General features: G+C 42.6%; 1 protein-coding gene across 1 annotated transcript in view; it reads right to left on the bottom strand.

The window, feature by feature from the left end:
• LOC131258053 (uncharacterized) overlaps positions 1 to 24,962 on the bottom strand; it is a 67,497-nt gene extending 42,535 nt beyond the window's left edge. The window contains 2 exon segments of the mRNA XM_058259106.1: positions 7,579 to 7,664; positions 24,511 to 24,962. Coding sequence (XP_058115089.1) covers positions 7,579 to 7,664; positions 24,511 to 24,893 — 469 coding nt within the window. The 5' untranslated portion in view covers positions 24,894 to 24,962.
• Positions 24,963 to 25,843: the final 881 nt, after the last annotated feature.

Below are 25,843 nucleotides of genomic sequence, written 5' to 3'. Positions count from 1 at the left end.
TGTTTCCATCCCCACTGTTTCTTTGGAGCGGCCCATTTGAGTCATGCATCCACCTCATTCTAGGGACCACAGTCCCTTCTTGATCAAGGGAAATAGATGGACAATGTGGAGGGTTCCACACGTCCCGCGAGATGGGGCCCCTGCAAGGTTTCAACAGTGGTGAGGCCCACCACCTGCAAGTATCGGATCAAGCTGATTTAAGTATTTTATCCCCTCCGTCCATCCATTTTATAACCCAGCCCAACGACCCGATTCGAATCAGTGCCAACTCGATCTGACTCGGTATTTCTGACTCGGTCAAGCTCGGTTCGGATCAGCCCAGACCCAAACTCGAATTGAGTTAGGCATGTTGGACTCGGTACCGAGTCGGATCTAGTTCGGGTCAAGCCTATTTCAAAACCGGATCAAGTCGGGTTGGACCTAACTCAGTCCGACTCAACTCGATGCCCACCTCTAATCCTCATGCATAAATGAACACGTATTCGAGTGACCAAATAGTGTCACATCATGATCATACAACCAGAGTCTGCCCAAAATGATGTGGCCTACATCCATAGGCAAGACATCGCACCACAGCATGTTCATATAGGAACCAAACTGGATGGGAATGAGACAGCGCTGAGAAACCGATATCGAAAACGCATCAACCCATGAGACTTAATAGGGCCGATGGTGAGGAACAACTATCAAATCTAAGTGATTCACAGTGCTAACAAAGACCACATTGGTGCAATTGTCACTATCAATGATCACCCTGCATTTTTTGTCACCACACTTAGCATTAGTGTGGAAAATTGAATTCCTACAACAAGCATCACTTTCTATAGTTTGGCTTGAGCTGCATCCAGTGTTCGAGTTGTCGGTATCGCTACAAGTTTCGCAGGCCAAAGATAAAGATATAATATCGTTATTGCCGATAACCGAAAATGCAGGGAAAAAGAGGAAAACATGGGAAAAACGATGGAATTTTTCAGTGAAACTTCAGTACATGCCTGAATACACATATTTATATATTCAAGAATGAAAAAATCATTGTTAGAATGCATTAAATAATAAGTTTTCATTTAATGGGGGCCAAAAGGCATGCGTTGTCGTACCGTCCGATTAATTTGGTGAAGTCAAACCGTCCGATTAATAGATATGTTATTGATTTTCCAATCACCCAGTAAATGCATTGTAAATGTGTGTGGGTTATGCACGCCATCCATGGATCATTCTCAGCAGTGCAAGCGTGTTCATGCATATTATTCCAATGTAACACATGTCTATAAAGCCCATGTGGGCCCACCTATGACCATTAACAACCGGCTGATACAATGAGGGACCCTTCGATTGCTTATGTCCCAAAAATCACCATCATTGGATGATCAAAGGTGTCATATTAATGTAACGAAAATGTACGGTGAGAGTAAAATCTATCTTACTGTCCATTTTGTACACACTTAATGAAATTATCTGTTAAAATTATCTTTTAAAATGGATGGACGGAGTGGATAAAATATATCACGGTGGACCCACGTAATTTATGTGAACCCCAGGAGGGTTTCAATGGGACGCGGATTAGATACTGACTGGTTGAGTAGCGAGTTGGCTACTGAAGTGACGTCACCAAGTTCTGTGGGCCCCACTATGATGTATGTGTTAAATCCACACCGTCCATCCATTTTTAGATATCATTTTACGGTATGAACCAAAGAATGAGGCAAATAAAAATCTGTAGTGGACCCCACCAAAGAAAATAGCGGGGAGAATGATTCCCACCGTTGAAACTATCCTAAGGACCATCATAATGTTTATTTGAAATCCAACCCGTTCAAAAGTTAAAAAAGACATGAAATAAGGTAAAACACAAATATCAGCTTGATCTAAAACTTTTGCGGCCTTTAGAAATTTTTAATGGTGCGCGTCACTGTCCCACTGTTTTCTATGTTGGGGTCCACTGGAGCTTTGGATTTAACTCGTTCTTTGGATATTGCCCTAAAATGATCTCTCCAAATGGATGGAAGGTGTGGATACAAAACATACATCATGGTGGGGCCCACAGAACTTGCTGACGTCACTTCAGTAGCTAGTCTTGCTACTCAACGTGTCAGTAGCTAATCCGCGCCCGTGTTTCAATGTGTTTCAATGGCAGGGCATTCAATCCTCCGCTACTTTTTACAATGTGGTCCACTTGATTTTCGGGTCTATCTTATTTTTTGGATCAAGACTTACGACAAGCTCACCAAGTTGAAGGACGGTTTGGATATAACTCATACCTCATGCTGGGACCCACAGAAATTGGTGACATCAACACACTGGTGTGTGGTACAATAGCCAATCCGCTTCCAATGAGTACGGGATCTCACCGTATCCCGTACCACGTGAGGATTAATGCGGAGGATCCGATGGCCACTGAGGGGCCACCATGATGTATGAAATGTATCCATACCGTCCATTCATTTGTTCATATTATTTTAGAGTATTATCCCAAAAAAATTGTAAGATCTAAATCTCAAATGGGCCACACGGTGGTAATTAAATTACTACCGTTGAAAAATTCTTAGGGACAGAAGTTTTAGATCAAGATTATATTTGTTTTTTCACTCCATCCAGGTGTATATGACCATATCAAGGGGTTGGATGTAAAATAAACAATACAGTGGGCCCTAGGAAGGTTTCAACGGTGGGCGTCCTTAGCATCGTTGATTCCTATGGTGTGGTCCACTTGATCTTTTGATATGCTTCAATTTTGGGCTCAACCCCTTAAATTAGATGGAAAAACATATGGCGGCGTAGATAGACCACATACATTCAAGGTGGGCCCAACTGAATTTAGTCAGTACGATAGGGGCGCACCGAGTAAGTCGGTGCGAAATCAGATTTCACAAAAAGGGACGAGGTGACGTCAGCAAGCTCTGTGGACCCACCATGATGCATTTGTTGTATCCATACCGTCCAACCATTTGGAGAGATCGTTTTATGGCATAAGAAAAAGAAGTAGATAGATCTAAAGTTAAAGTGGACGCACCACAGAAAGCCGCGGGAGCAGTCACACTCACCGTTTAAACATTTATAGGGTCCACCATGATGTATTTTTCAGATCCAACCTATTCATGAGTTAACATAGAGATATATGAAGTAAATATATATATATATATATATCAGCTTGATCAGAAACTTCTGTGGCCCCTAAGAAGTTTTGAAGGATGTCACTGTACCCACTGTTTTCTATGGTGGGGTCCACTTGAACTTTAGATCTACCTCATTCTTTTTCTCATGACATAAAACGATCTCTCCAAATTAATGGACGGTATGGATACAACACACGCATCATGGTGGGGGTCCACAGAGCTTGGTATAGCGATTTGGCTATTGACCAGTATCTAATCCGCGTCCCACAAAAACATGAGAAAAGGCCTGAGAGGGATTCTCGCTCGAGGGGGAAAAAAAAAAAACCTAAAGAGGGATTTTGCGGGAGTTTTGCGGGAGTTTTGAAATCCCTAAATCATCCCAAATCGTGAGTAAATCGAGCTCAAATCTTTGATTTCTCGCCGTGGAGCTTTCAATTGAAACCGAAGAGGGAGGTGGTGAGATTTTTCTTACCTTTGGCGTACACGTACCGGCTCTGTCAATCGAGAAGCTCTTGTTCCAGCTCCAATTCCGACTTCCGATTAACCAGGTACAAAAATTGAAATTTTTTTCCCCAATTCTGATAATATCGCCAGTAAGAAATGGAATATTCCAACTTCTCGCCGATTTCTCGCCCATATAAAAAAATCGCCGATTTCTCGCCGACAACTGGCAGAGAAACGAAAAGAGGGGATTTCGATGTCGCAGCGCTGGCGACACCGATATGATCGTCGATATTATCGACATTTCGCCGATAACTTAAACACTGGGTGCATCTAACAACTGCAAGTGGCACGGTCTCAACTCCTCGTCTTTTATATCACTAGCACCAATTTCGAATTGATATTCTTCTTTGCAATCGTTCTGATCAACCACATCTTTATCCAAATCGCCAATGATGAGGGCCTTATTTCGCTCTTTTGTAGAACATTGATGTGCAAAAGACCCATATCCTCGATAGTTGTAACATTGTACTTGCGCACCTCCCTTTGAACTAGTACTATCTCGACCTTTATTCTTGACATCCCTAACGTTGGATTGAGTAACAGTAAGAGCTTTGGATTGACCCCCAATACTAGGCTTGGCTCCTGGGGAGTGGCCTTGACATTGGGCTCACGAGAGCCGAATCCCCTCATGAACTACGGTTTTAGATACCACTCAAGGTCTTACACCATTAGGCATGCTCTGGGGTGTTGACATCGTAAGGAATAAGCTCACGCTGAAGCTCGGATCAAAAGCCCACACTGAAACGCGAAAGTGTCACTAACGGGTTATCGACGTTACATCACATCATGTATTCATCAAACTTAACAATGTAATCTATCACGGGCATTGATCCCTGGTGAAGGAATGGCCACTGATCCAGCAACCTCTAGCGGTACGAGAAGGAGAGGTACTTTTCTCTCAAAATCTCTTTCATCTCAGCCCACAATATGATCAGGCCATCTCTAGACCTCTCCATCTTCCACTAGACATTTGTCCAGAACAATTTGGGCTAGCCCACCAACTTCATCTTGGCGAACCTTACCCGTCGACGATCAGACATATCGTACCACTCAAAATAATGGTCCATATCTACAAGCCAATCGAGGAAGGCCTTGGGGTCCCGGCAACCATCATAATTCAGGGCATCAACCTTCACACTCTTCATCACACACTCATCAAGATCATGGTGGTATAAATACTCTCCACAGGGTGGCTGGGTATGCACCCCACCATGACCAACACCTCAACCACGGCCTCTTTCACATCCTCCAACTTGGTTTCCTCTAACTTCACTTCCCGCTTGAGATTAGCCATCTTCCCCATCATCGGAGTTTGCCTGGAGGGAAGCTTCCAACTGGTCCATGCAAGTGTTGGTCTCATTCCTGAGGGTTGCCAGTTCGTTACCCGTGGCTCTACTTTAGGCCTTGATAGCCACGAGACGGTTATTAATGGCATTGATAGCCTTAGCAAGTTGCATGTATTCATACTCTGATTGAGAGCGATGCGCCAACTTCTTCTCTTTACAATGTCTGGCCTCTATCCAATCTTCCCTAACTTCATATGATCTTTGTCGCTAACCATGCCTCCGCCCATCCATATCGCTTTGTTATACCTTTTGCAAGATGGAGCCCACCATACACATGACTAAATTGTAGGGTGGCAACTAGAATGAGATAGCTCGATGAGATCCAATCTAAGTCCAGCTCAGTTTAGGCTAAACTCAAGGATTGGGGATTGGACCCATGCCTTAATTTTAGGCCCAATAACTGATTGGACTGAACCTGGGCTTGCGTATGCAAAAAGGCTTGATATATCTGCCAATTCAACTTATAAAACACCAGTGCCTTGGTATTTGGCCAGTGTGTTCAACATGGCCTGAGCCCAACCCCTATCGACTGGACTCGACCTGCACTCTTGTCCTTACCTTATGGACTAGACTCGACCTGCATTCTTGTCCTTACCTCATGGCTAGACTTTGACGTGCAAGGGCCTAGTCCGGATGGCTACGTCCCACGCACGTGTCAGACAAGCATGGCACTTGCAAATGGTCAATGTCGGAAAAAAGGTCCTTTGACAACAACAACCAAAGGAAGCAAGGTCCCTCCAAGGCATTTTTGAGCAAAAGGCCTCTTAGCAAATCAAAGAGCGTCTTCCCTCCCTCGCTCCCAAAACCCTCATTTCCCTCCCTCCCAAAACCCTCATTTTTCTCTCAATCTCATTTTTCTTCTTCATTTTTAATTGTTTCTTTATCAATCGACGAAGAAAGGAATCGGCGGACAAAAGGAGCTTCAGATTTCAAGTCTCTCGAGAAAGCTGCCATTTCATGATTCCTTGTACTGATTTTGAAGGGATAGATACATACGAGAAATATTAGGTACTTGTCCTGTGAAAATTGGTGTTTTCTAAAATGAAAACAGGCTTTCCACAATTCCACCTTGTTCTGCACAAACGGGTATTTAGCACAAAATAGCCTTTCTACAATTGGATTTTGGAAAAGGGCATTATCCAAGCATGCACAAAACCCATTTTCCCAACAAAAAGTGAGTCCCACAGCATACATAACCATTTTAAGCATCCTCCAAACACCATAACCATTTTCCTAGTTTCCATGTTCCCTAAAGTAGACCTTCCCAAAACTTGACAAACCCCTCCCCATAACCAATTCCCAAACAACTACAGCTGCAACACACTCTCCAGAGTTGGTTTCTTAAACCAATTAAATAAGGGCAAAAATAAACTTATGCAAACCCTCTAACTTCTGCAAAGCAGTAGCTATAGACCAACTTTTAAATCAAGGCCTGTTGGCCCCCAACATGCGATGTGAGCATTTTAATTTTTTTGGTAATTCAGCTTTATTAAAGAAAAAAGTAGGAAACTGCATGAGAGAGACTAAGGCAGCGATATAGAAGTACAGTGAATCAGTGATGGACTGTCTAGATTGATGATCATGCATTTAGTATAAATCAATTTGGACCATCCCTTCATCGCCAATGATCATGCGCTTGAGATCTTCTTATCAAAGAGATCGTGTGATTGAAGTGATTCTTGAGATAGACGGACGACCAAGTGTAGCCCACATGATGAACCATCGAGATCCATGATTAGACCTTATTCCACTATAATCAATCCAGATCATCCACTCCTGTCCATTGATCAAACAATTTAGATCATTTGATCAGAGTAAATTATAACATGCAATGGTAATCAAAGGTGGGGAACATGACAGCTCATCCAGATCAATGAATAGATCTTTTCCAATATGAACAATCTGAATTGTCAATTTCTTGGTAATCGATCCAATCATTTGGATCAACTGATTTTTGAGATACACAAGCAATCGAAGGTAGGCCCAAATGTTGGCCAGTTATGATCGTAACCAGACCATTTCCTATATTATAATTCAAGGGCACCCATTTTTCAACCGTTAAATGAATTGATAGACATCCAGTCAAATGATGGGGCCACATGATGGAGAGCCCAGATCGATGAAGTCTAACCATCTGGACAACTAAGACTGTCCAAACAAAGTGATTCTTGAGAGAATAATATCCACGGTGAGCCTCATGTGATGGATGGCCATATAAATGAACAAATTTCTAGTATAATCAATCTAGATAGTCCATTTTCCTAGCCATTGCTCAGATAGTCAGATGGCTAGGATCGTTCAAAGTAACTTTTCATAGGGATGCAAAATCAAATATAGAGACCATATGTTGGATATTTGCCGAGCAGAATGTTTAAAATTGAATTTCTTGTTCAATTGAGTTCCGGGAAGTTTGCCAGACAGAATAAGGTCTATTCTTAGAATAACAGATTGTGTTTGCCAAACAGTAAACATGCTCATTCCATAATACAATTGTACTATAATTCACGTCCTAGAATAACTTTTCTCCATTTACAGGCTTGTTGTGCCAAACAGCCCTAATCTCCATTTTGAAGCTAGCTAGTACAAAACCAATAGAGGCTGAAAATAAAGTATACCTGCGTGGAAACGAGAAATGGTCGGATGCTCGAGTACAAAGTCACATAGATCTATCCGCCCAAACATGTACGCCCCTTTTCCAGATCTGCATCATAATACATTGAAGACAAACAAAGTACTTGGAAAATACTCATATTAAATTCAAATGCACCAAAAATGTAATAACTATGAATTACTATCTTGACTTCAGAAAGGTTAATAGTCTTTAAAGAAATTTCCTAGAAGCATAAACAAATCATGGAACCAAAGTTCTTTTCTTTTTTTCTTTTTTTCCAGATGTCTATAACCACTAACCGACTTAAAGTAAGATCCTACTAACAATAGGCTCAATGTGGCAATAGCTAGTTTGTTCATCTGATGGGTTCGTTACACCTTGACATGATGGGTTTGAGAGGTTAGTGCCAGCTTCAACAAAAACATAACTAGCTATCACACTTTGCTACCGACATAATCATAGAAGAGGCAAACACAACAGATGATTTTTTTTTCACGCGTACAATTTTGTGTTCCCATATATGCCTGTTCAACTGGAAATAAGTCATTGTTTTAACACCCACGTTTTATTAACAACGTTAACCTCCCTCCCTCATTGGAGCTACCATTCAAAAATATCAACATATTTTTTACATTATTACATCAAGTTGCCAGTAGAGAGTCATTCTACATTGTCATGGCATAAAGATGAAACAGAAAAGTAACAATGAGGTAGAATCTTCAAAGGAGAAAAGGATGGAAACAACCATCCTTTGATTTATAATTAAGCTTGAGCATAAACCTCAAACAAGCAATATAAAGGAGGGCTCTGTCTAATAACCCTAGAATAGAGAGTCCAAAGACTTCAACTTTCGAGTAGAAAAAGAAAAAAAGAAAGAAAGAAATTTGTATGCCCGCTCTTTATGACGTTCTCTTAACTGCCTTTGATTTATAATTAAGCTTGAGCATAAACCTCAAACAAGCAATATAAAGGAGGGCTCTTTGTCTAATAACCCTAGAATAGAGAGTCCAAAGACTTCAACTTTTGAGTAGAAAAAGAAAAAAGAAAGAAAGAAATTTGTATGCCCGCTCTTTATGACGTTCTCTTAACTGCATCCATAAAAAAGATAAAATTAATTAAATACCTCTAATTAGATATGAAAGGAAGGCTCCGCTTAAACATGGGGTAAAGGAGAAAATGGAGAAATTTTAACTTTTAATTAGTTGTTAACTTAAAGCTAAGAAGTCTTCATGTCATGATGATTCAAGCTAGAACCCATCATCAAGTCTGAGCTGTTGATCTTTTTAGAACGATCTAACAGTCTGATTGACAGGATCTCTTCACATTTCACGATGTATGGTCTCCACAAATAGAAGCCATTCACCAAGTCTCATGGCTTTTGGATATGGCATGATTTTCTATCAATGGACATAAAGCTCTCGAGTAGTGGCACCGCACACCAAAATCAACCTTGCATGGGCTGAGAGTGTTTCCCGGTAATCAAGAATTCACCTGATGAGGATTTGAATCTATTCACTTCATTCCCCCAGATCAGAAAAGCTTTGTCAAGCAGGCTTCCATACATCTGGAAAACAAATTTTCATCAAGCTTCTATAATTCAGCTTATTCAGCCCATGATCAATCTGTCAGTGACAATCTTCCCAAGCCAAGAGAAATCTCCTATAGCTTCCACAATGCATCTTCCCACGTAGACATCTACAATATCCAGTTCTTTATTTTTTCTGAAGGATAACCAGATCCAATATCGTAAACTTTCTCATTCTACTTCAACAAAATGTTTTTATGGTCTCCACCCTCCATGCACGTGGGCTCATCATTTCAATGACAGTCATAGAAATTGAATACATTAAAAAACAGTAAAATTTGCAGGTTCTGAAGCATGTCCACCAAATACACATAATCACCTGGTTTCTTAAAATGGTACAAGGACCAACTGTCTTCCGCTTCAATTTGTGACATCTGCCAAGCAGAAGACATTCCCAGTATAGATAACCATAACCAAGTCTCCCACACCATAACATTGACCTACAGTGCACAACAGACAATTCCTTCTATTTAGCATTACTTGCCCATCGTTGCTTCATACTCTCCTCATGGACTTGTCCAATGTGCTTACATATGCATCAGCTCCATCACTTACCCGTCCTTGACTCAGTAAAGGAACTAAGTCCACTACACGCAAAGAAGCTCTGCCATATACTATATCGAATGGTGATTTTCCCCTAGACCAAACTATCGTATGCCATTAAAAAATTGTGCTTTGGAATGCAAATTCGGCTTGAGAAAGGATTAAATCCCATTCAGATGGTGAGTCCCCAGCCAAACTCTAAAATAAATTACAGATACTTTGATTCACCATCTATCTACAGATGATAAGTTATGTAGGGCCAATGCCCAACATGTGCTGAATTTTGGACTGTTTGCTGTAGTTTTGGGAGCTAGATTTCAGAGACTACATTGACTATTATTGGAAGATAGAGGTGCAGATTTGAAGATTTTAGGGATGATTTTCTAGATTTACTTTTACTATTTTAGGCCATTACAAATAGGCCAAATCTTTGAAGGTCTATGCTGCTATTTTACGAAGATTTTAAGGTATGGAAATATTTGGCGAGTAAATATGGTTGGTGTATTATCTTTTCGCATGATGAAATCTTCTCCTTCTGTAAATCTAATCTGGTCCACTTGCACTTGTTTCCATCATAAGAAAGCATGTTCTTTCAATTTTATTATTTTATTTTATTTTATTTTCCATCATAAACTTCTTATCATCTGCCATAACCTTCTGTTCAAAGGATCGATTGAAGCTCTTGATCCAATACATAAATAAATTCCAAACTGCATCCTATCATGAAAACGTGTTCCAACATGCATGCCATAATCCTGGTACCTTTCCAACACAATATGTAAGTTGATCATCAAATCATTCTACCTTACATTATCCATAATCTATTTGAAATCAACTTCCCCACACACTCCATTGTCATTCATGGGTTTTGACATCGAACTTGATGATCGTCCAATAAGCTCAATCAAGCTAAATCTGGAACATTTCCTGATTAGATCTTGAGCTAAAAATTCTTCAAAACTCACACATGAATGCAGGAAAATGGAAAATTATGGATAACTACATAGAATCATTCTACCAATCTAATGGCATCGAAACAAGGTACTAATGTTAGGGGTGGCAATGGGCCGAGGCTGGCCATAGCCTGGCCCTGGTCCCCTAAGCCATGGCCCTAGCAGAGTTGAAACGGCCCTTGCAAGCAAAAGAGAATAAAAAGTTGGTCCCAGGGGGACAAGGTCCTAGTCATCCATTAGGTAGGTCCAATGGTGTAGATGCCCTGCCAAAAAAGCATGTTGATTCTCATAACGAACAGATGGCCATGAAAAAATTGACCACATTTTTCTTAGTTATCCCTTTGTTTATAATACCATTCTCATGAAGAAGGGAATGGGTGGATATCTGCTAGAAGGAAAAAAGGGAAAGAATTCTGCCAACACCGAGGTATTCTATAGCCATAACAGCCACCACCACTACCTTTACTACGGGTTGTAACAATTGTTACGGGCGCGTGTAATGGCCATTACAATCGCTTTTTTTATTGAAAAAAAAAAACTAAAAAACCTATATCTGCCCCGTAATTGACCGTTATGGTGTTGTTACAACGAGGGCCATTACAGGCCATTACGGAGGCTAGAACGGCCTTTACAAGTTATTTTTTCCATAAGCCCGTTACGGCCTTTACAACCCCATAACGTTTAACAATTGCCACTGTTACCTTTACATAACGGCCTTTATGACATACCATGGCCAGCACTAAGAAAGTTAAGACTACTCTCAAGGTTCTTCCTACCTTGTTTGTAAAGGCTTTCCATCAAGATGGCTGCCAGTTAATTTTGCAAAAGTCTTCGGAAAAGTAGGTGAGGTGATGGAGGTGGTGATACGTTGGGCTTAGGGGTCATCGTCCCCTTGGGGATTTGCTTTCGTTCGTATGAGGATGGAAGAAGAACTGGAAGTGACAATCCGTTTGTTGAATGGCAAAAGGTTCGCAGGGATGAAACTTTTGGTGCAAAGAGCAAAGTGCGGTCCGGAAGAGGTAAACAGGGAGGCAGATCTACTACAAAAAGAGAAGGAACATCTCAAGAATTCAAAAAGGAAGGGGATCTCTACCTCTGGCAGAGTAGGCACTGGGGAAGAGAAACCTTATAGGGAGGAGGTTGAAGCTAGAAAGTATGGAGGATTCGAAGCCGAGGCTGATAGAGGCAAGTCCTACATGGAGGCTCTAGTTGGGAATAGGTCGGCGCCTCCTTCCCAAAAGCCCAGAGTAGTAGGAGAGGGGAAGGTTCATGCACTACCCCATGATAGGTGGGTGTGGACGGAGCAATCCTTGTCAAGAAAAGAGGTTCGTATCGATTCGAGAGTCGTGGAAAATGCTAGACCCTTTCTCCTTTGGTCTGTGTTGGCGGAGACAAAGGACAGGGCTATGCTCTCTTAGGGACCATGGTTAAGTCAAATGTCATTGCTTTTATCAAAGACTTCTCTGATGAGGGTCGCATTCCGGTTGAGCTTGGGGCATCACTTATAACATTAATCCCTAAAATCGAATGAGCAGAGGATTTGAAAGAATTTAGGCCCATAAGCCTCCTTGAAAACCCTTATAAAATTTTGGCCAAAGAGCTTACTTCGAGACTTAAAGGGGTGTTGGGTAATGTTATCTCCCAAAATCAAGGGGCCTTTGTGGAAGGGCGTCATATTCTAGATACCGCACTTATAGCTCACGAATGTTTAGATTCTCACCACGAGGAGAAAAAACCAAGAATTATTTGCAAGTTGATGTGGGGTAAGCTTACGATCATGTCGACTGGGATTTTTTGGACTACATGCTAGATAGGACGGGCTGCAGGGTAAAATGGAGGTAATGGATGCAGGTGTATTTTTGGTCTCCAACCTTTTCAATCCTTCTAAATGGCTCCCCGAAGGAATACTTCAAGGCGTCTAGAGACTTAAGGCAAGGAAACCCCCATTTCTCCTTATCTCTTTCTCGTTATTACAGAGGTCTTCAGTCGAATGCTGGAAAGGAGCTAGGAGTGTGGTCTTTTTTCAAGATTCAAGGTGGTTGCTTTTTACAATTTGTTGATAATACAATCATCTTTTGTGAGGCTGATGAAGATATGATTGATGATTTACGAAAAGCGGTTCTATGCTTTGAAGCGGTTATGGCCTTAAAATCAATGTTGGGAAGAGTGAAATGTAGGCATTCATTTATCTAAGGAGGAGACTTCCAAGTTGCAATGGTGTTCAAGTGTAAGGTTGGTATTCGCCCTTCCACCTATTTAGGGCTTATGCTTTGTGTTGGGAAGCCTACTAAGCATCTTTGGGACAAGGTGGTAGAAAGGATTGAAAGAAAATTATCAAAATGGAAGACATGATATCTTTCCTTGGGTGTCAGGCTCACTTTAATCAAGACAGTCTCTTTTAATATGCCGTTGTATTTCATGTATCTTTTCAAGTGTCCCCAATCAGTGTGTGTAAGACTGGAAAGGATGTGAAGGGATATTCTTTGGCAAGGCTCAATGGAAGATAAAAAGTTCCACCTTTTAAGTTGGAACGAGGTGTGCAGGCTGGTGATCCATGGAGGTGCGGGAGTGTGTGAGTTATCTTCTATGAACTCAGCCCTCCTCGGGAAGTGGTTGTGGAGGCTTCGTATGGAGGTTGGGGGTTTTTGGCACAAAATTATTGCATCCAAATATGGAACTGAGGATGGGGGATGGGCGACCAGGGGATCTTCCTTGTATGGATCTTCCCACATCTAGAAATCAGTGTTAGGCCTCCGGGGGGCTTTTGATCATGTGGTCCTTTTCTTGGTGGGGGATGGTTCTGGGAAGACCAATGGTGTTGAGACACATCGTTACGTACTGACTTCCCTCTCCTCGCTAGTCTTGCCCCAAGAGGGGGTTTAAAAGTGGCAGATTGCTTCTCCATCGCTGATTTTACAGCTAGTTGGGCTCCTCCATGCAAAAGAAACTCAACGGATTGTCAAGCTGACAAGTACATCGCCTTGCTTGATCATCTGAAGTTGGAATCCCCTACAAGAGAGGCCGATTCTATGGTGTGGAAGGAGCATAGCTCAGGTCATCTTACAGTGAAGTCCTACAAGAGTCTTTGCAGTAGGGATAATATACCTCAAGAGATGCATGCATTTCACTTCTAGTTCTACGGCGTGCCCCCAAAGGTAGCAACTTTTGTGTGGCTGGTAGGAAGGAAACGAGTTCTTAATATTGACAACTTGCAGAAGAGATCAATGCCCATTCCCAATATGTGTTGTGTATGAGCAAGACACGAAAACTATAGATCACCTTTTCATTTTTTGTCCTTTTTTCGATTAAAGTCTAGGAGCATTTCTTAGCAGGCTTTGGGGTTTCGATCGGCCATGCCTGGCTCAATTAGGGAACTTTTATGGGCTTGGCGCAAGGGCTGTGGGAAAAAGGGAGATAAGACAGTGGTTAATCACATTACCGACTATATGGTGGGCTTTATGGGGTGAGAGGAATCAAAGACGGTCTCACAACTCTCCTTTTGAAGTTATAGTCTCCATATCAATGTTGGTTTCGAAATGGGTGGCTGCCCTCAAATGCATCCCTATGTGACGTCGCTTCATGTTCTTTGTAGTTAGTGGTTGTTTGCTTTTTGGGTTTTGTAATCTTTTCCTGTTTAGCTGTTGCTTGTGGGTCTTTTTAATAAAATTCCATCACACTTCAAATATATATATATACCATGGTGGCCCACTTTTGAATGGGCAGGCCTGACTTTTGGGCCAAGGCGTCTAAATGGAAGGACCCTCAAGATAAACAGACCAGATCTCCTATTTGCGTGCAACCCAAACTGAATCTCACAGTTGTGTGAAACATGGTGCATATCTTGGTGCCCAAGACAGGGCCGGGTTATTCATCATTGGCCCATGCCCGGCCCTTGGGCCAAGTTTAGGGGCTCAGGCCCTAGCTCCACTAAGCTGGGCCACCAGACCCATTCCCACCCTATGAATGGTATCTCACTAAATGATTAACAATTCCATTGCAGGGGGGGAAAAAAGGAACTTCCTATTAGCTTTTCAAAACATTAATCAACTAACCCCCGAAGTATGGCCTTGGAGATCTTTCTACAGGCCAAAATACAAACATAGAGACCAAAGAGATCTTACAAATCTGAACTTCACTATTTTTAGACTACCTATGAGCTATGACATAAAATAAAAAATAAAAATAAAAATAAAAATAAAACTAACAGATTGACACATTGACTTCTACTTTTAAAGGACACATGGACTTCTACTAAAACAGAAAGCTAAACATATAATAAGAAAACCAAATGAAGACTGGAAATCTGGAAATTCCCAAAATACCCCTGCATACAAGCTCTATATAATCAGCCATATGTAGGGGTATTTTGGTCATTTTCTGAAGATTCATCAAGTCCAAGACACGTGTGTTCCATCAAGGTTGTCTGATCAATGGTTGCATGAACCATGAAGCAAAGCGGCAGATTCCAGTGCAGCAGCAGGTAAGTGCCTGTTTCAAAATGTAAACAAGAATAAATAAGTAGGAAGCAAACGCGAGAGTTTGAAGCGCAATTCAAAGCAGGAGTGACACTGACACCTAGTTAGAAGCACCCTGTTGATCTAATCAGTAGCCGACACAAATTGTATCTTGTCCATTTATATTATCCAACCAACCCTAGATCTGGTACAAACTCCAAATCCTCAATCTGAAGAATCTAGACACTTGAAAATTGAAATGGTCCAGATCAGCTATGTGGATGATTAAATGGTCCAGGTCTCTCATATGGCAGTCATCCAATCTGAAGTCTGGACCGTTGGATGGACCTATCTGGGCCTGATATGTGTTTCAATGTCTGAGCATTAACCACCAGCTTGTGTAGCATGGATGCATCCTCTGATTACTCATGTATGGCCCCGGATGCATTGGTCTTATTATCACAACCGGGTTGCATCAGTCTCATCATCACAACCGGATTGATTTGCCAGGGCTTGACAGCTCAAGCAGATCAACCTGGAGCCTTAACTGTCCTTGGGGATGATTTTGGAGACAACCTTTTATTCTTTAAGTGCATCGCCATCTGTCTAAAGTAATCCATCTGTGTCTGGATCGATTAGAAAGCTTCCTGCAGTCTGCCCTTTCTTCTACCATGGCCACAGACTCCATGCACAGCCTTTCTTTTTTTTGAGAGAGAGAATTTTGTTAAAAAATGCCGCCGAAGCGAACAAAGAATACAGCCCCCACACCAAAACAAAGAAAAGGTCCACCTGAAACAGCCTAAGTACAAGCAGCCCAACCAAGGACTAAGCTTTCCACTTTACAAACGACCTCTTCAGGTCCCATGTCCTTCCCCAAAGAACCCAAAAGATCCCCATTAGAAGTAATCTCCAAACTGCCTTCCTTGTAGTAGTACCTTCACTGCCATGCCATGCCCAAATTAACTCACTCACGGAGTTTGGCATAACCCAAGCCACTTGCATCCCGTTAAGGATATGATTCCAAACTTGGCGGGCAAAAGAGCAATGTATAAACGGGTGATCAATCGACACCCCATTTTTCATACACATGAGGCAAACATTAGGGAGAACAAGAGATCTTTTTTGCAAATAGTCAATTGTGAGAATCATTCCCCGCCCAAGAAGCCACACAAAAACCGCCACCCTAATAGGAGCCTCATAAAACCAGAAATGAAGCAGGTAAAGCGTGCATAACGGAATAGGGTCCTCAACAATAAGCTCGTAGAGAGACTTCAACGAACATTTCCCGGATCTATGCCTGGACCAATACACATGATCATCAACATTGACATCAGGCCTAATGCGATTAAGGAGGTTCAAAAGCGAAGTTACTTCAACGATCTCTTCTTCCGACAAAGGCATAAGGCACGGAGGGGACCAGACAACCGTTTCCTCCACAACGGAGAAACAATCAGCCACCAAAACAAATTTGTCAACAACTAAAAGGGTGATCCTTGGGAAAATGGTTTGAAGAGTGTTCATCGAGCCAAGGGTCAATCCAAAACTGAATGTGATTGTCTCTACCCACTCGGAAGGAGATACCACGCCTAACCATATGTTGTCCCTGCTATCGCTTTCCAAATTGTGGACGCCCAATAGAGTGAGGCCTTTCTCACAAACCACCCCCCCTCTTGCATGCTATACTTACTTGCTATCACCTCTCTCCACAATATTCATTCCTCTGCTCCAATGTGCCAAATCCACTTCCGCCATAGACAGACTGACACTTCCACGTGGCCAATTTCCACTTGATTCTTTCGATCACCTTATTTCACAGATACTTCGTCGGCTTCCCTATACACAAAGGAAGCCCTAAATCATTGGAAGGGAAGGCACCAACTTTGCACCCAAAAACTAAAGCCGGAAGATTGAGTTCCTCCTCTTCAACGTGCACTCCTAGCATTTCGAACTTCACGACGCTAATCTTCAATCCTGACACTGCCTCAAAGCACGCAAGAAATTTCCAAAAGTTATCCATCGACTCCTCCTTAGCTTCACAAAAGAGCAGCGTGTCATCCACTTAAAGAAGGTGAGTGATTTGATTATCAACCCCTACCTTATGAAAACTTAAAAAGAGACTCTTTGCCGCCCCTCTTGAAAGCATACCGCTTAGGGCTTCACCAACTATCACGAATAAATATGGCGATAGCAGAGCTCCCTACCTCAGGCCACGCGATGATCTGAAAAAACCTTTCAGCGAGCCATTAACCAACACTTAAAAGGACACAAGCCCTGATCCATCCTCTTCGTTTAACGCCAAAACCCAGTCTCTCCATCATGTAGTCGAGGGAGTCCCAGTTGACATGATCATACGCCTTCTTAAGATCCAGCTTACACACCAACCCCGCCTCCCTGCCCCTATGTCTGAAATCAATGCATACGTAGGCAATAAGAGTGATATCTAAGATCTATCTTCCTGCCACAAACGCCCCCTGATATTAAGAAAAAACCGAAGAGAGTTGCCCTTAATCTGGATGCAAGCATTTTAGCATGGATTTTGTACAGACTCCCAATCAAACCACTTGGCCTAAAATCCTTCAACCATTCCACTCCTTGAATTTTAGGGATGAGCGATAAAAGAAGCACCCAATTCTATAGATAATCGACTCCTTTTCCAAAACTTGGCAACGAAGTCCATAATGTCCTTCCTAATGACGTGCCAAAACTTTTGGAAGAATAAAATTAGGAATAAATCTAGGCCAGGCGCCTTATCCCCGCACATAGAGCCAATAATCACCTTCACCCAAGGTGTTCCAAAACAGTAACGATGGCCGTAATGGCCATCACCGTGACCGTTATGATACGGGTTGTAATGGCCCCCATATCGGCTGTTACGGCCCTTTTTTATTTTTTGAAAAAACTGTTACAAGAACGTTACAGCCTGTTTTTCTATAACGACCATTTCAACCCTATAACGCGTAATGGTTATGATCATTACCATTACGTAACCAATTTTGAATACCTTGCCTTCACCTCTTCCTCGGTAAATGACTTTTCCATATCAGTCGTAGCTTCAAGAGATAACTTCTTTAATTCCAAGAAATTCAACATCGATTTGCTCCACTTCTCTTCCACCAACAAATTCATATGAAAGGAAACTATAGCATCCCATATCTCCGATTTGTCGTACGTAGGAGTTCCTCCCACAAGCAAAGAAATTCTATTTGCACATGCCTGCACGCTGGCCATATTGTAGAAAACATGGGTATCAACCACACCGCCCTCGATCTTTGCCTCCACTTGATTTCCTCCTCAGCCCGCCTAGCATAGACAAAAAGATGTTGTCCCTTCTCTGTCTATCTTAGAGGGTTAACCTTCCCTCTTCTTCAAGCACGTCAGAAGCATGGATTTGCTTTGCCATCTTGTTGAATTCCTCCTCCCTCCTAAGCAGAAACCTCTTTTCTTCCACTCTCTCAGCTTGTCTTTTAGCATCTTCAATTTTTAAAAAATCTTGAACCCTGCAAATCCTTCAACGATGAAAGAGGACCACCATTCTGCCGCAAGCTGTTCAAACCCCTCAATTTCGAGCCAAATTGCCTCAAACCGGAAAGGCTCAAGGCCCTAATCATCTTCAACCACTTCAAGGAAGATGGGGCGATGATCTGACACTATTCTTGGGAGACCCCCTTGGCTGACTAAAGGAAACATATCAATCCAATCCACCGAAACCAAAAATGTCCAATCTCGACAACATGGGAGCATCCCTTTCATTCGACTTGGTGAATGTGGCTCCCCCCATAGGGAGATCCACCAAGTCGTGCTTGCCCACCCAGTCAGCGAAACAGGCCATTAATGCAATCCTATCACCCTTCGACTTTTCGTAAGAAAAACAAACCACGTTGAAACCCTCGCTAACACACCAGGGATTCGGCCACTTCTATCTGACATCATCCATCTTTGACCAAAATTGATCTCGCAAATTACTTCTGCAAGGACCATACACCGCAGAAAAAATCCATTGGAACCCTAAAACTGGATCACGAAGCAACATAGACAGAGAACGACTTGGGAAAGACATCAATCTTTTGCCACACGTCAGACTTCCAGGATACAAGGATGCCCTCAGCAGCCCTAAAAGCCTCCACAAAAGCCCAATCAACATCTTTAATACCCTAAATGGAATTTAGCGTACCTTTGTCGATAGCCTGTAATTTTGTCTCCTGAATAGAGATAATCTCATCCTTCAATTTCTTGCACATCTTCTTCACATGAGCCCTTTTGATGTTGCTCCCGAGACCTCGTACATTCCAAGAAATAATGATCATTGATCACTACCTCTCCCTAGCCTTGCCCTTTTGACTCCACTCTCTTTCGCAGAAGTCCTGTAATTAACCGAGCATTCCAAGTTCAAAAGCACTCTCCAACCTTTGGGAGATTTCCTTGGTTTCGACTGAATACAAGACTGGTGGCATCGTATCGCCTTCCTTATCACGAATTGATAAAGTCATAAACGTCCTTGTCTCACATCCCATAAGACATGCCCACCAAGCCACTCACACAAATCAAGACATCTATTGTCAACATGAATGGCTCCTCTGAGATTACCCCTCCAATATCCCAATTCGATGGTATTAGCTACAGGATTTCGCTATCCAATGCAGGAACAGATTTCGCTTTCCCATTCGCCTTTTCTGCGCACAGCGAAGCGACCATCATTGCATCCTCCAGCAAGTTGATCTTCTACGACCGAACCTTCATCATCATCTTGCCCTCACCAAGAGATTCCTCTTCAGGGTCGGTGTCAATCTGAAGGCATTGGGGGACTTCATCGACACCAATGTTGAGTGCTCCATTAAGCATAGCCGCTCTTCGGAGGCCTCCAGAGAAGCAATTGCGTCAAGGGCTAGAAAAGAAGGATTCACTGGTAAATAAGGGTAGTAGCCAATCCACACACTCGAACTTCTTGGCCCTGTGTGAGGGAAAAAAAAAAAAGAAGGAAGCTAGTCCGCACATGGCACGGCCATTGGCGTATGTGTCAGCGATACTTGGTAGCTTCCCACATCAGGAGTAAGACGTGCCTCTCGAGATGTTTCCGTGCCAACACGGGAAATGTCTTCATCCTGCCACGTGTCTTCCTGAGAGACATCGCCAGCCTCACTCTCCAATGCGACTTTAGATGAACGGCTAGAATTCCTCCTCTTGCTCTGCGTGTGCCAACTGTGTGCTTCTACCGTGAGAATAGGGCACACGTCTAACGAAGCTGGATTTGGAGCATCGACCCTGGTATTGAGCCTCGATTCAAGCACAGCTTTGGGACCTGAACTAGGTTTGAGACCTGGTCAAGGTTCGATACCCAAACTTGGGTCGAGAGCTCTCTTGAGGGAGGCGCACGAACAATTTTGAACTCCCGCAGCACACCCGTGACCACGCGTCACAACCGGGTGCTAAAGTGCTCCACCGACCGCTTTAGCGCCATTCCTATCTTGACACGCGTCTAGCAAGATTGCATGTAGTCCGCTAGAGCTCTGAGATTGAGCTCCTACTGCATCGCTCCGCCGTCGGCCATGGTTCCCTGCTGCTACGCCAACCTCCCGCGAATTCCAAAAGGGCCCCCATCTCAGCTGCACGCCTTCCTTTAATTCTCGTTGTACCTGCATCGACACCTTCCTGTTGTCAATCATGGTTGTCGCCGACATCAGAACTGTCAATCCTTCCCTTCTTGAAATAGCACCCTGGCCACTCACACCTCTCCATTCTCGATCAACGGGTCTAGAAGAAGAAACTCGCCTACATAGGAGGCAACAGCAATGTAGAACTCACTGAAGCAAAGTTCTAAGGGGATTCCCCAAAAATAATACCACGCATCATCCTCCCATCGATGAACATGAAAGAATGGGTCGTCAATGTGCAGGCTCCTCCCGTTGAGAGGAGATCCACCCTCAACTCCAGTTGCAATCTAATCCAAACTTCATTAACGCTACGAATAGGCTTCCGTCCCCAACCTACAACAATCATCAAGCAACTCCTTGATTTCCGCCTTCGTCGCTACCTCCTTGGTTATGGCAACCACAGAGTGGAATAGAGTAGTGATGAAATAGAAAAGCAAGAACATGGAGCAGTCCAAAGCACTTAAGATAGGATCTTCATATGCTTCCCTTTGATTTATTACCAAGCTAGGAGCACAAATCTCAAATAAGCAATAGAGGGCAGCTCTTTCTCTCAAAACTCTGGATTTCAAGGGGTTCAAAGACCTTTTTTTCAGAAGTAACGAAAATTTTATCCAAAAGTGCCAAGATGGAGCAAAGCAAACTATAACCGAAACATTACAATCTTCTAAAGATTTAATACAAGAAGCCCACTCCACCACAAGAAGTTTTGCTTTTGAGTAGACCTCCTCCACCTAAGTGGACTCAATTCAGAAGCACCTTTCATTATTTCCCCCCAAATAGCCGATAATGAAGCCAACAAGATCAATCTCCAAATAGTGTTTACCTTCCTTCCTAGCCCTACTCCGTGACAAAGCAAGAACAACTCCCCAGTCAAATCCAACATTACCCAAGACATGTCAAAAGGCCAAAGAAGCATATCCACATCTTTCTCACATGCGAGCAACGGATGAAGAGGTGATTAATTGTCTCAGTGTCCTCCATGCACATCACACACACACACACACACACACACACACACACACACACACACACACATTGGGTTGTATCATGGACATCTTTTGGAGATTTTCGATGGTAAGGATTCTCCCTCTTCTGGCAAGCCATCCGAAGGCCTCTAATTTTGAAGGGGTGTTATAATGCCAAATATCAGTCGCGTGCATGTGGGCTCAATCCCTCTCAAACCTCCAAAGAACCTTTTTTAACATGCAAACCCACACCACACGGACTCACACACATCCACACCACATGGACACTCAATCCCAGGATTTCAGTGTTACAACAGAGTATATCTACTACTAAGCCATGGAGTCAGACCCAAAAAAATATACCTCGAAAGAACCTCATACAAGGACAAAACCGAGAAGTGACTTGATTTATCCTTTAACCATATCATTATGTCCCAATCATCTCTCACTAGCATGAAATGTTGGAGGCAATCAAGTAGCCTCATAAATTCTTCAATTTCCTCATTTTGCACGTTCTTCTGACATGGAGGGACCACACCATTTCAATCCCAACAAAGAATAGCATTTTTAGCTTCAGCCACAATGACAAACAAGAATGCAGAGAGGGGGTACACCTTGCTAGATACCCCCTAATGGCTTGAAGAAGCCTTTAGGCAATTTAGATACCCCCTAACAGCTTGAAGAAGCCTTTGGGCAATTTATTTACCAAGACTTTCACCAACCAAATGCATTCCCTCCTCCAACCCCTCCACTTTAGCCATCATCCCATGCGCCCCAATGAGTAATCCAAAAAGTTCCAATTGACATAATCATACGCCTTTTCTATGTCCATCTTGCACACAATACCTTTCACTCTTGAACCACGAGTCAATGCACTCGTGTTCTATTACTGCACTATCTAAAATCTATTTTGCCTGCAATAAAAGCCCCTTGGTTCTAGGAGATGATGCTGGATAATGCTGCCCTTTGGTAGCCAACATTTTTTTGAGAATCTTGCATGCCCCCCGATGAGACTAATGGGCCTTAAATCCTTTAAGCTTTTCACCCCTAACATCTTTGAGAAGATTGCTATAAAGGACGCTCTTAGATCAGCCAAAAAATGGCTCCTCTGAAAAAAACTCCACCATGAAGTCCATCAAATCACATTTCACCACATCCCAAAATTCTTGTTAGAAGGCCAATGAGAATCCATTGAGACCCAGGCCTTGTCCCTTCCCAATGACTCTGCCACTGCTTTGACTTCATCTTCCGAGAAGGGTTTTTCCGATGAGGCAACCTCCACATACAAGAAGCAACCAAACTCAAGATCATCAAGTCGGGATCTTACCCACACATCGTCGGTGAGCAGGGATTCATAATAGTTGACCGCCGCATCACAAACATGGTCTCTCTCCTCCAATCTTCTACCATCCACAATCACACTCCATATCTTGTTGCTCACAACCCTCGCACTAGCAATACTGTGAAAAAATCTTGAATTTTTGTCCCCTTCCTTTAATCAAGTAGCCTTCAAGCATTGCCTCCATTTTATTTCCTCCTCCTTAAGACGGTTGGAATAGTCTTTTGAGTTAACTTCACCCTAAGAGCTTTTTCTTTTTCTAAAAGCTCCGATATCTCCGCCTTTAAGTAAAGGGCCTGAATTACCTTTTAAAAAAATCTTCCATTTCTCTCTCCCGGCTTCCCAGAACCTCCTTTTTCCATAGAGAAGGACGTAGAGAAGCTTTAACTAGTTCTTAGCTCCAGCTAAAATGTTTTTTTATTGGTGATGAAGATCTTATTAAGAATGAAAGAGGATGATCCAACCTCATCTTGCCGTCCATATTTGAAAAAGAGAACAGATTACCTGCCTACAGAGGCATGGCATTTTTGGGCCTCCAGATTGTGTACACAAGTGTGTATGATGATCTGAACCATGCATCTTATGGATTCAGCCATAGATTGACTTTTGATCAAAATTTTCTTTGAGTGACTATTTTAACCATCTAATAATGGGCCTATATTCTCACTTACCAGGAGCCATTGCTGATTCTTGTCTTTTAGTGTTCATTTTTATCCCACCAAGTGAAGCGCTAGAACTGTCTAAACACTGCCAATCACTGTTAAAAGCATGAAATGGACCATTTAGTTGCAGGATCCTTCTAACTGGGTGCTGCTCCCACTACGAATCACACTTCGGACTCTCACTCCTACTCCCACTTCCTAACTAATGTATTCTTGTTCCCGCATTCAAATCTATTACCGCTTCCCTTCATTCTTTGTGCAGCTATAAATGGACAGTTCTGATCCATGTGTGACATGTATTCAAAATGACATGGAAGCACAGAAAATGGCATGCCTCCAAAGGCACGGAATCTTTGAAATATTGTCAAAAACACACATCTTCACTTTTATATAAATTAAGGTACTATACAAATTCCCATCTCCTCATGATGCATTTGATTTCAATTCCTTGCTCTATAACATAATTCTTATTCTATATTCAATACAATTGAATAAAAAAAAAAAAAAAAAAACTGAATAATGATGATAATAACAATAATTGATATACAGATCAATCACAATGTAGAACAAAATAAAAAAACTGCAAGATAGCAATACCATGCCACTGCTGATCCCAAAATAAAATCCATCATCATCATCATCTAAGCCTGATCCCAATTAATTGGGGTTGGCTACATGAATCTTGTTTCGCAATTCCACTCTATCAAGGGCCAGACCTCCAACATAGAATCCATGAAAGCGTGAAAATGGAGAAGAAAGAAGATATATTAGATAGAGTTCTGCTTACACATCGAGCTGGTCGATGATGGAGCCATCCTTGAGCACTTCAAGGGAGAAAGGGTGGGAAGGCCGGTCACCCCACGGAGGAATGGTGTAAGGAACTGCTGCTGCCGATGCTGCTGCTTTCGGGGTTTCTTGGGAGGTGGGATTAGGGTTAGGGTTTTCCTCTGATAGGGTTTTATCCGGCTCTGGAATAACATCAGTATTGGTAATCTGCTCTGATTGTGGGTGCTCATCCTCTCGTTGTTGTGGTTGTTGTTGCTGTTGCTGCGGCTGTGGTTGTGGTTGTGGTTGTGGTTGCGGTTGTGGTGGTGGCTGTTCGGTGGTGTTATCTGGAGGTGGAGGGTTTGGGTTTTTGGGAGGAGGAGGGCCCATGGGCATTTTCGTCATTTTTTTTTAATGCACAGAGAGAGTGGGGGACGTTACAGACATGCAGGGAGAAGAAATGCGAAGGGGGATGGGACATGGACGCCAGTTTCGTTACAGGGAGTTCAGCGGATTCCGTACCGAGTTTCTCGGTACGCGTTACTCTGTGGGGCCCATTGTGGATGTAAGTTCTTATCCACGCCGTCCATCCGTTTGTCAAGTTCATTTTATATGATTAGTTAGAATTCGAAGCTTATCTAAAGCTCAAGTGGACCACACTAGAAGAAACAGTGAAGATAATGACGTACACCGTTGACACCTTCCTATGACCCACAGTAGTGTTTGTTTATTATCCAACCCATTCATAAGGTCACACAGACATGGATGAAGGGATAAAATAGCTTGATCCAAAACTTCTTTGGCTCAGGAAGTTTTTGATAGTAAGTGCTCAATTCCTACTTTTTGATGTACTGTGGTTCACTTGAGATTTGGATATACTTTAACTTTGGCCTCATGCCCTATAATGAGCTGATAAAACGGATGGACGGCGTGGATAAGACACATGTCACGATGAACCCAACAGAGTTTACTAAGTACATAATCAGCTTCACACCGAGTTCAGTCAGCCGCGACTATTGAACCCACGCTGATGTATATGTTGTGTATCCACTCCGTCCGTCTATTTTGCCAGCTCATTTTAGTCCATGGGCTAAAAAATGAAGCTGATCCAAATCTCAGGTGGACCACACCACTATGGTTATTGAATGTTTGTGTGCCACAAAAGTATTTGGGATCAAGCTGAGATTAGGCAGCAAATAAACGTTGGGACCCCGAGTAAGTTTTTAACGGCTAGCATTCTGCCACCACTGTTTCCTAATATTTGGTTCTGCCTTATTTTTGGACGCATGCCTTGCAATGAATTGATCGGTGTAGATATACAACGCATACATCACGGTGTCATATCCTTGACTCGG

Source organism: Magnolia sinica, chromosome 10 (genome assembly GCF_029962835.1).
Source record: "Magnolia sinica isolate HGM2019 chromosome 10, MsV1, whole genome shotgun sequence".
NCBI lineage: Eukaryota > Viridiplantae > Streptophyta > Magnoliopsida > Magnoliales > Magnoliaceae > Magnolia > Magnolia sinica.
This window is presented reverse-complemented; position numbering and strand designations above follow the sequence as displayed.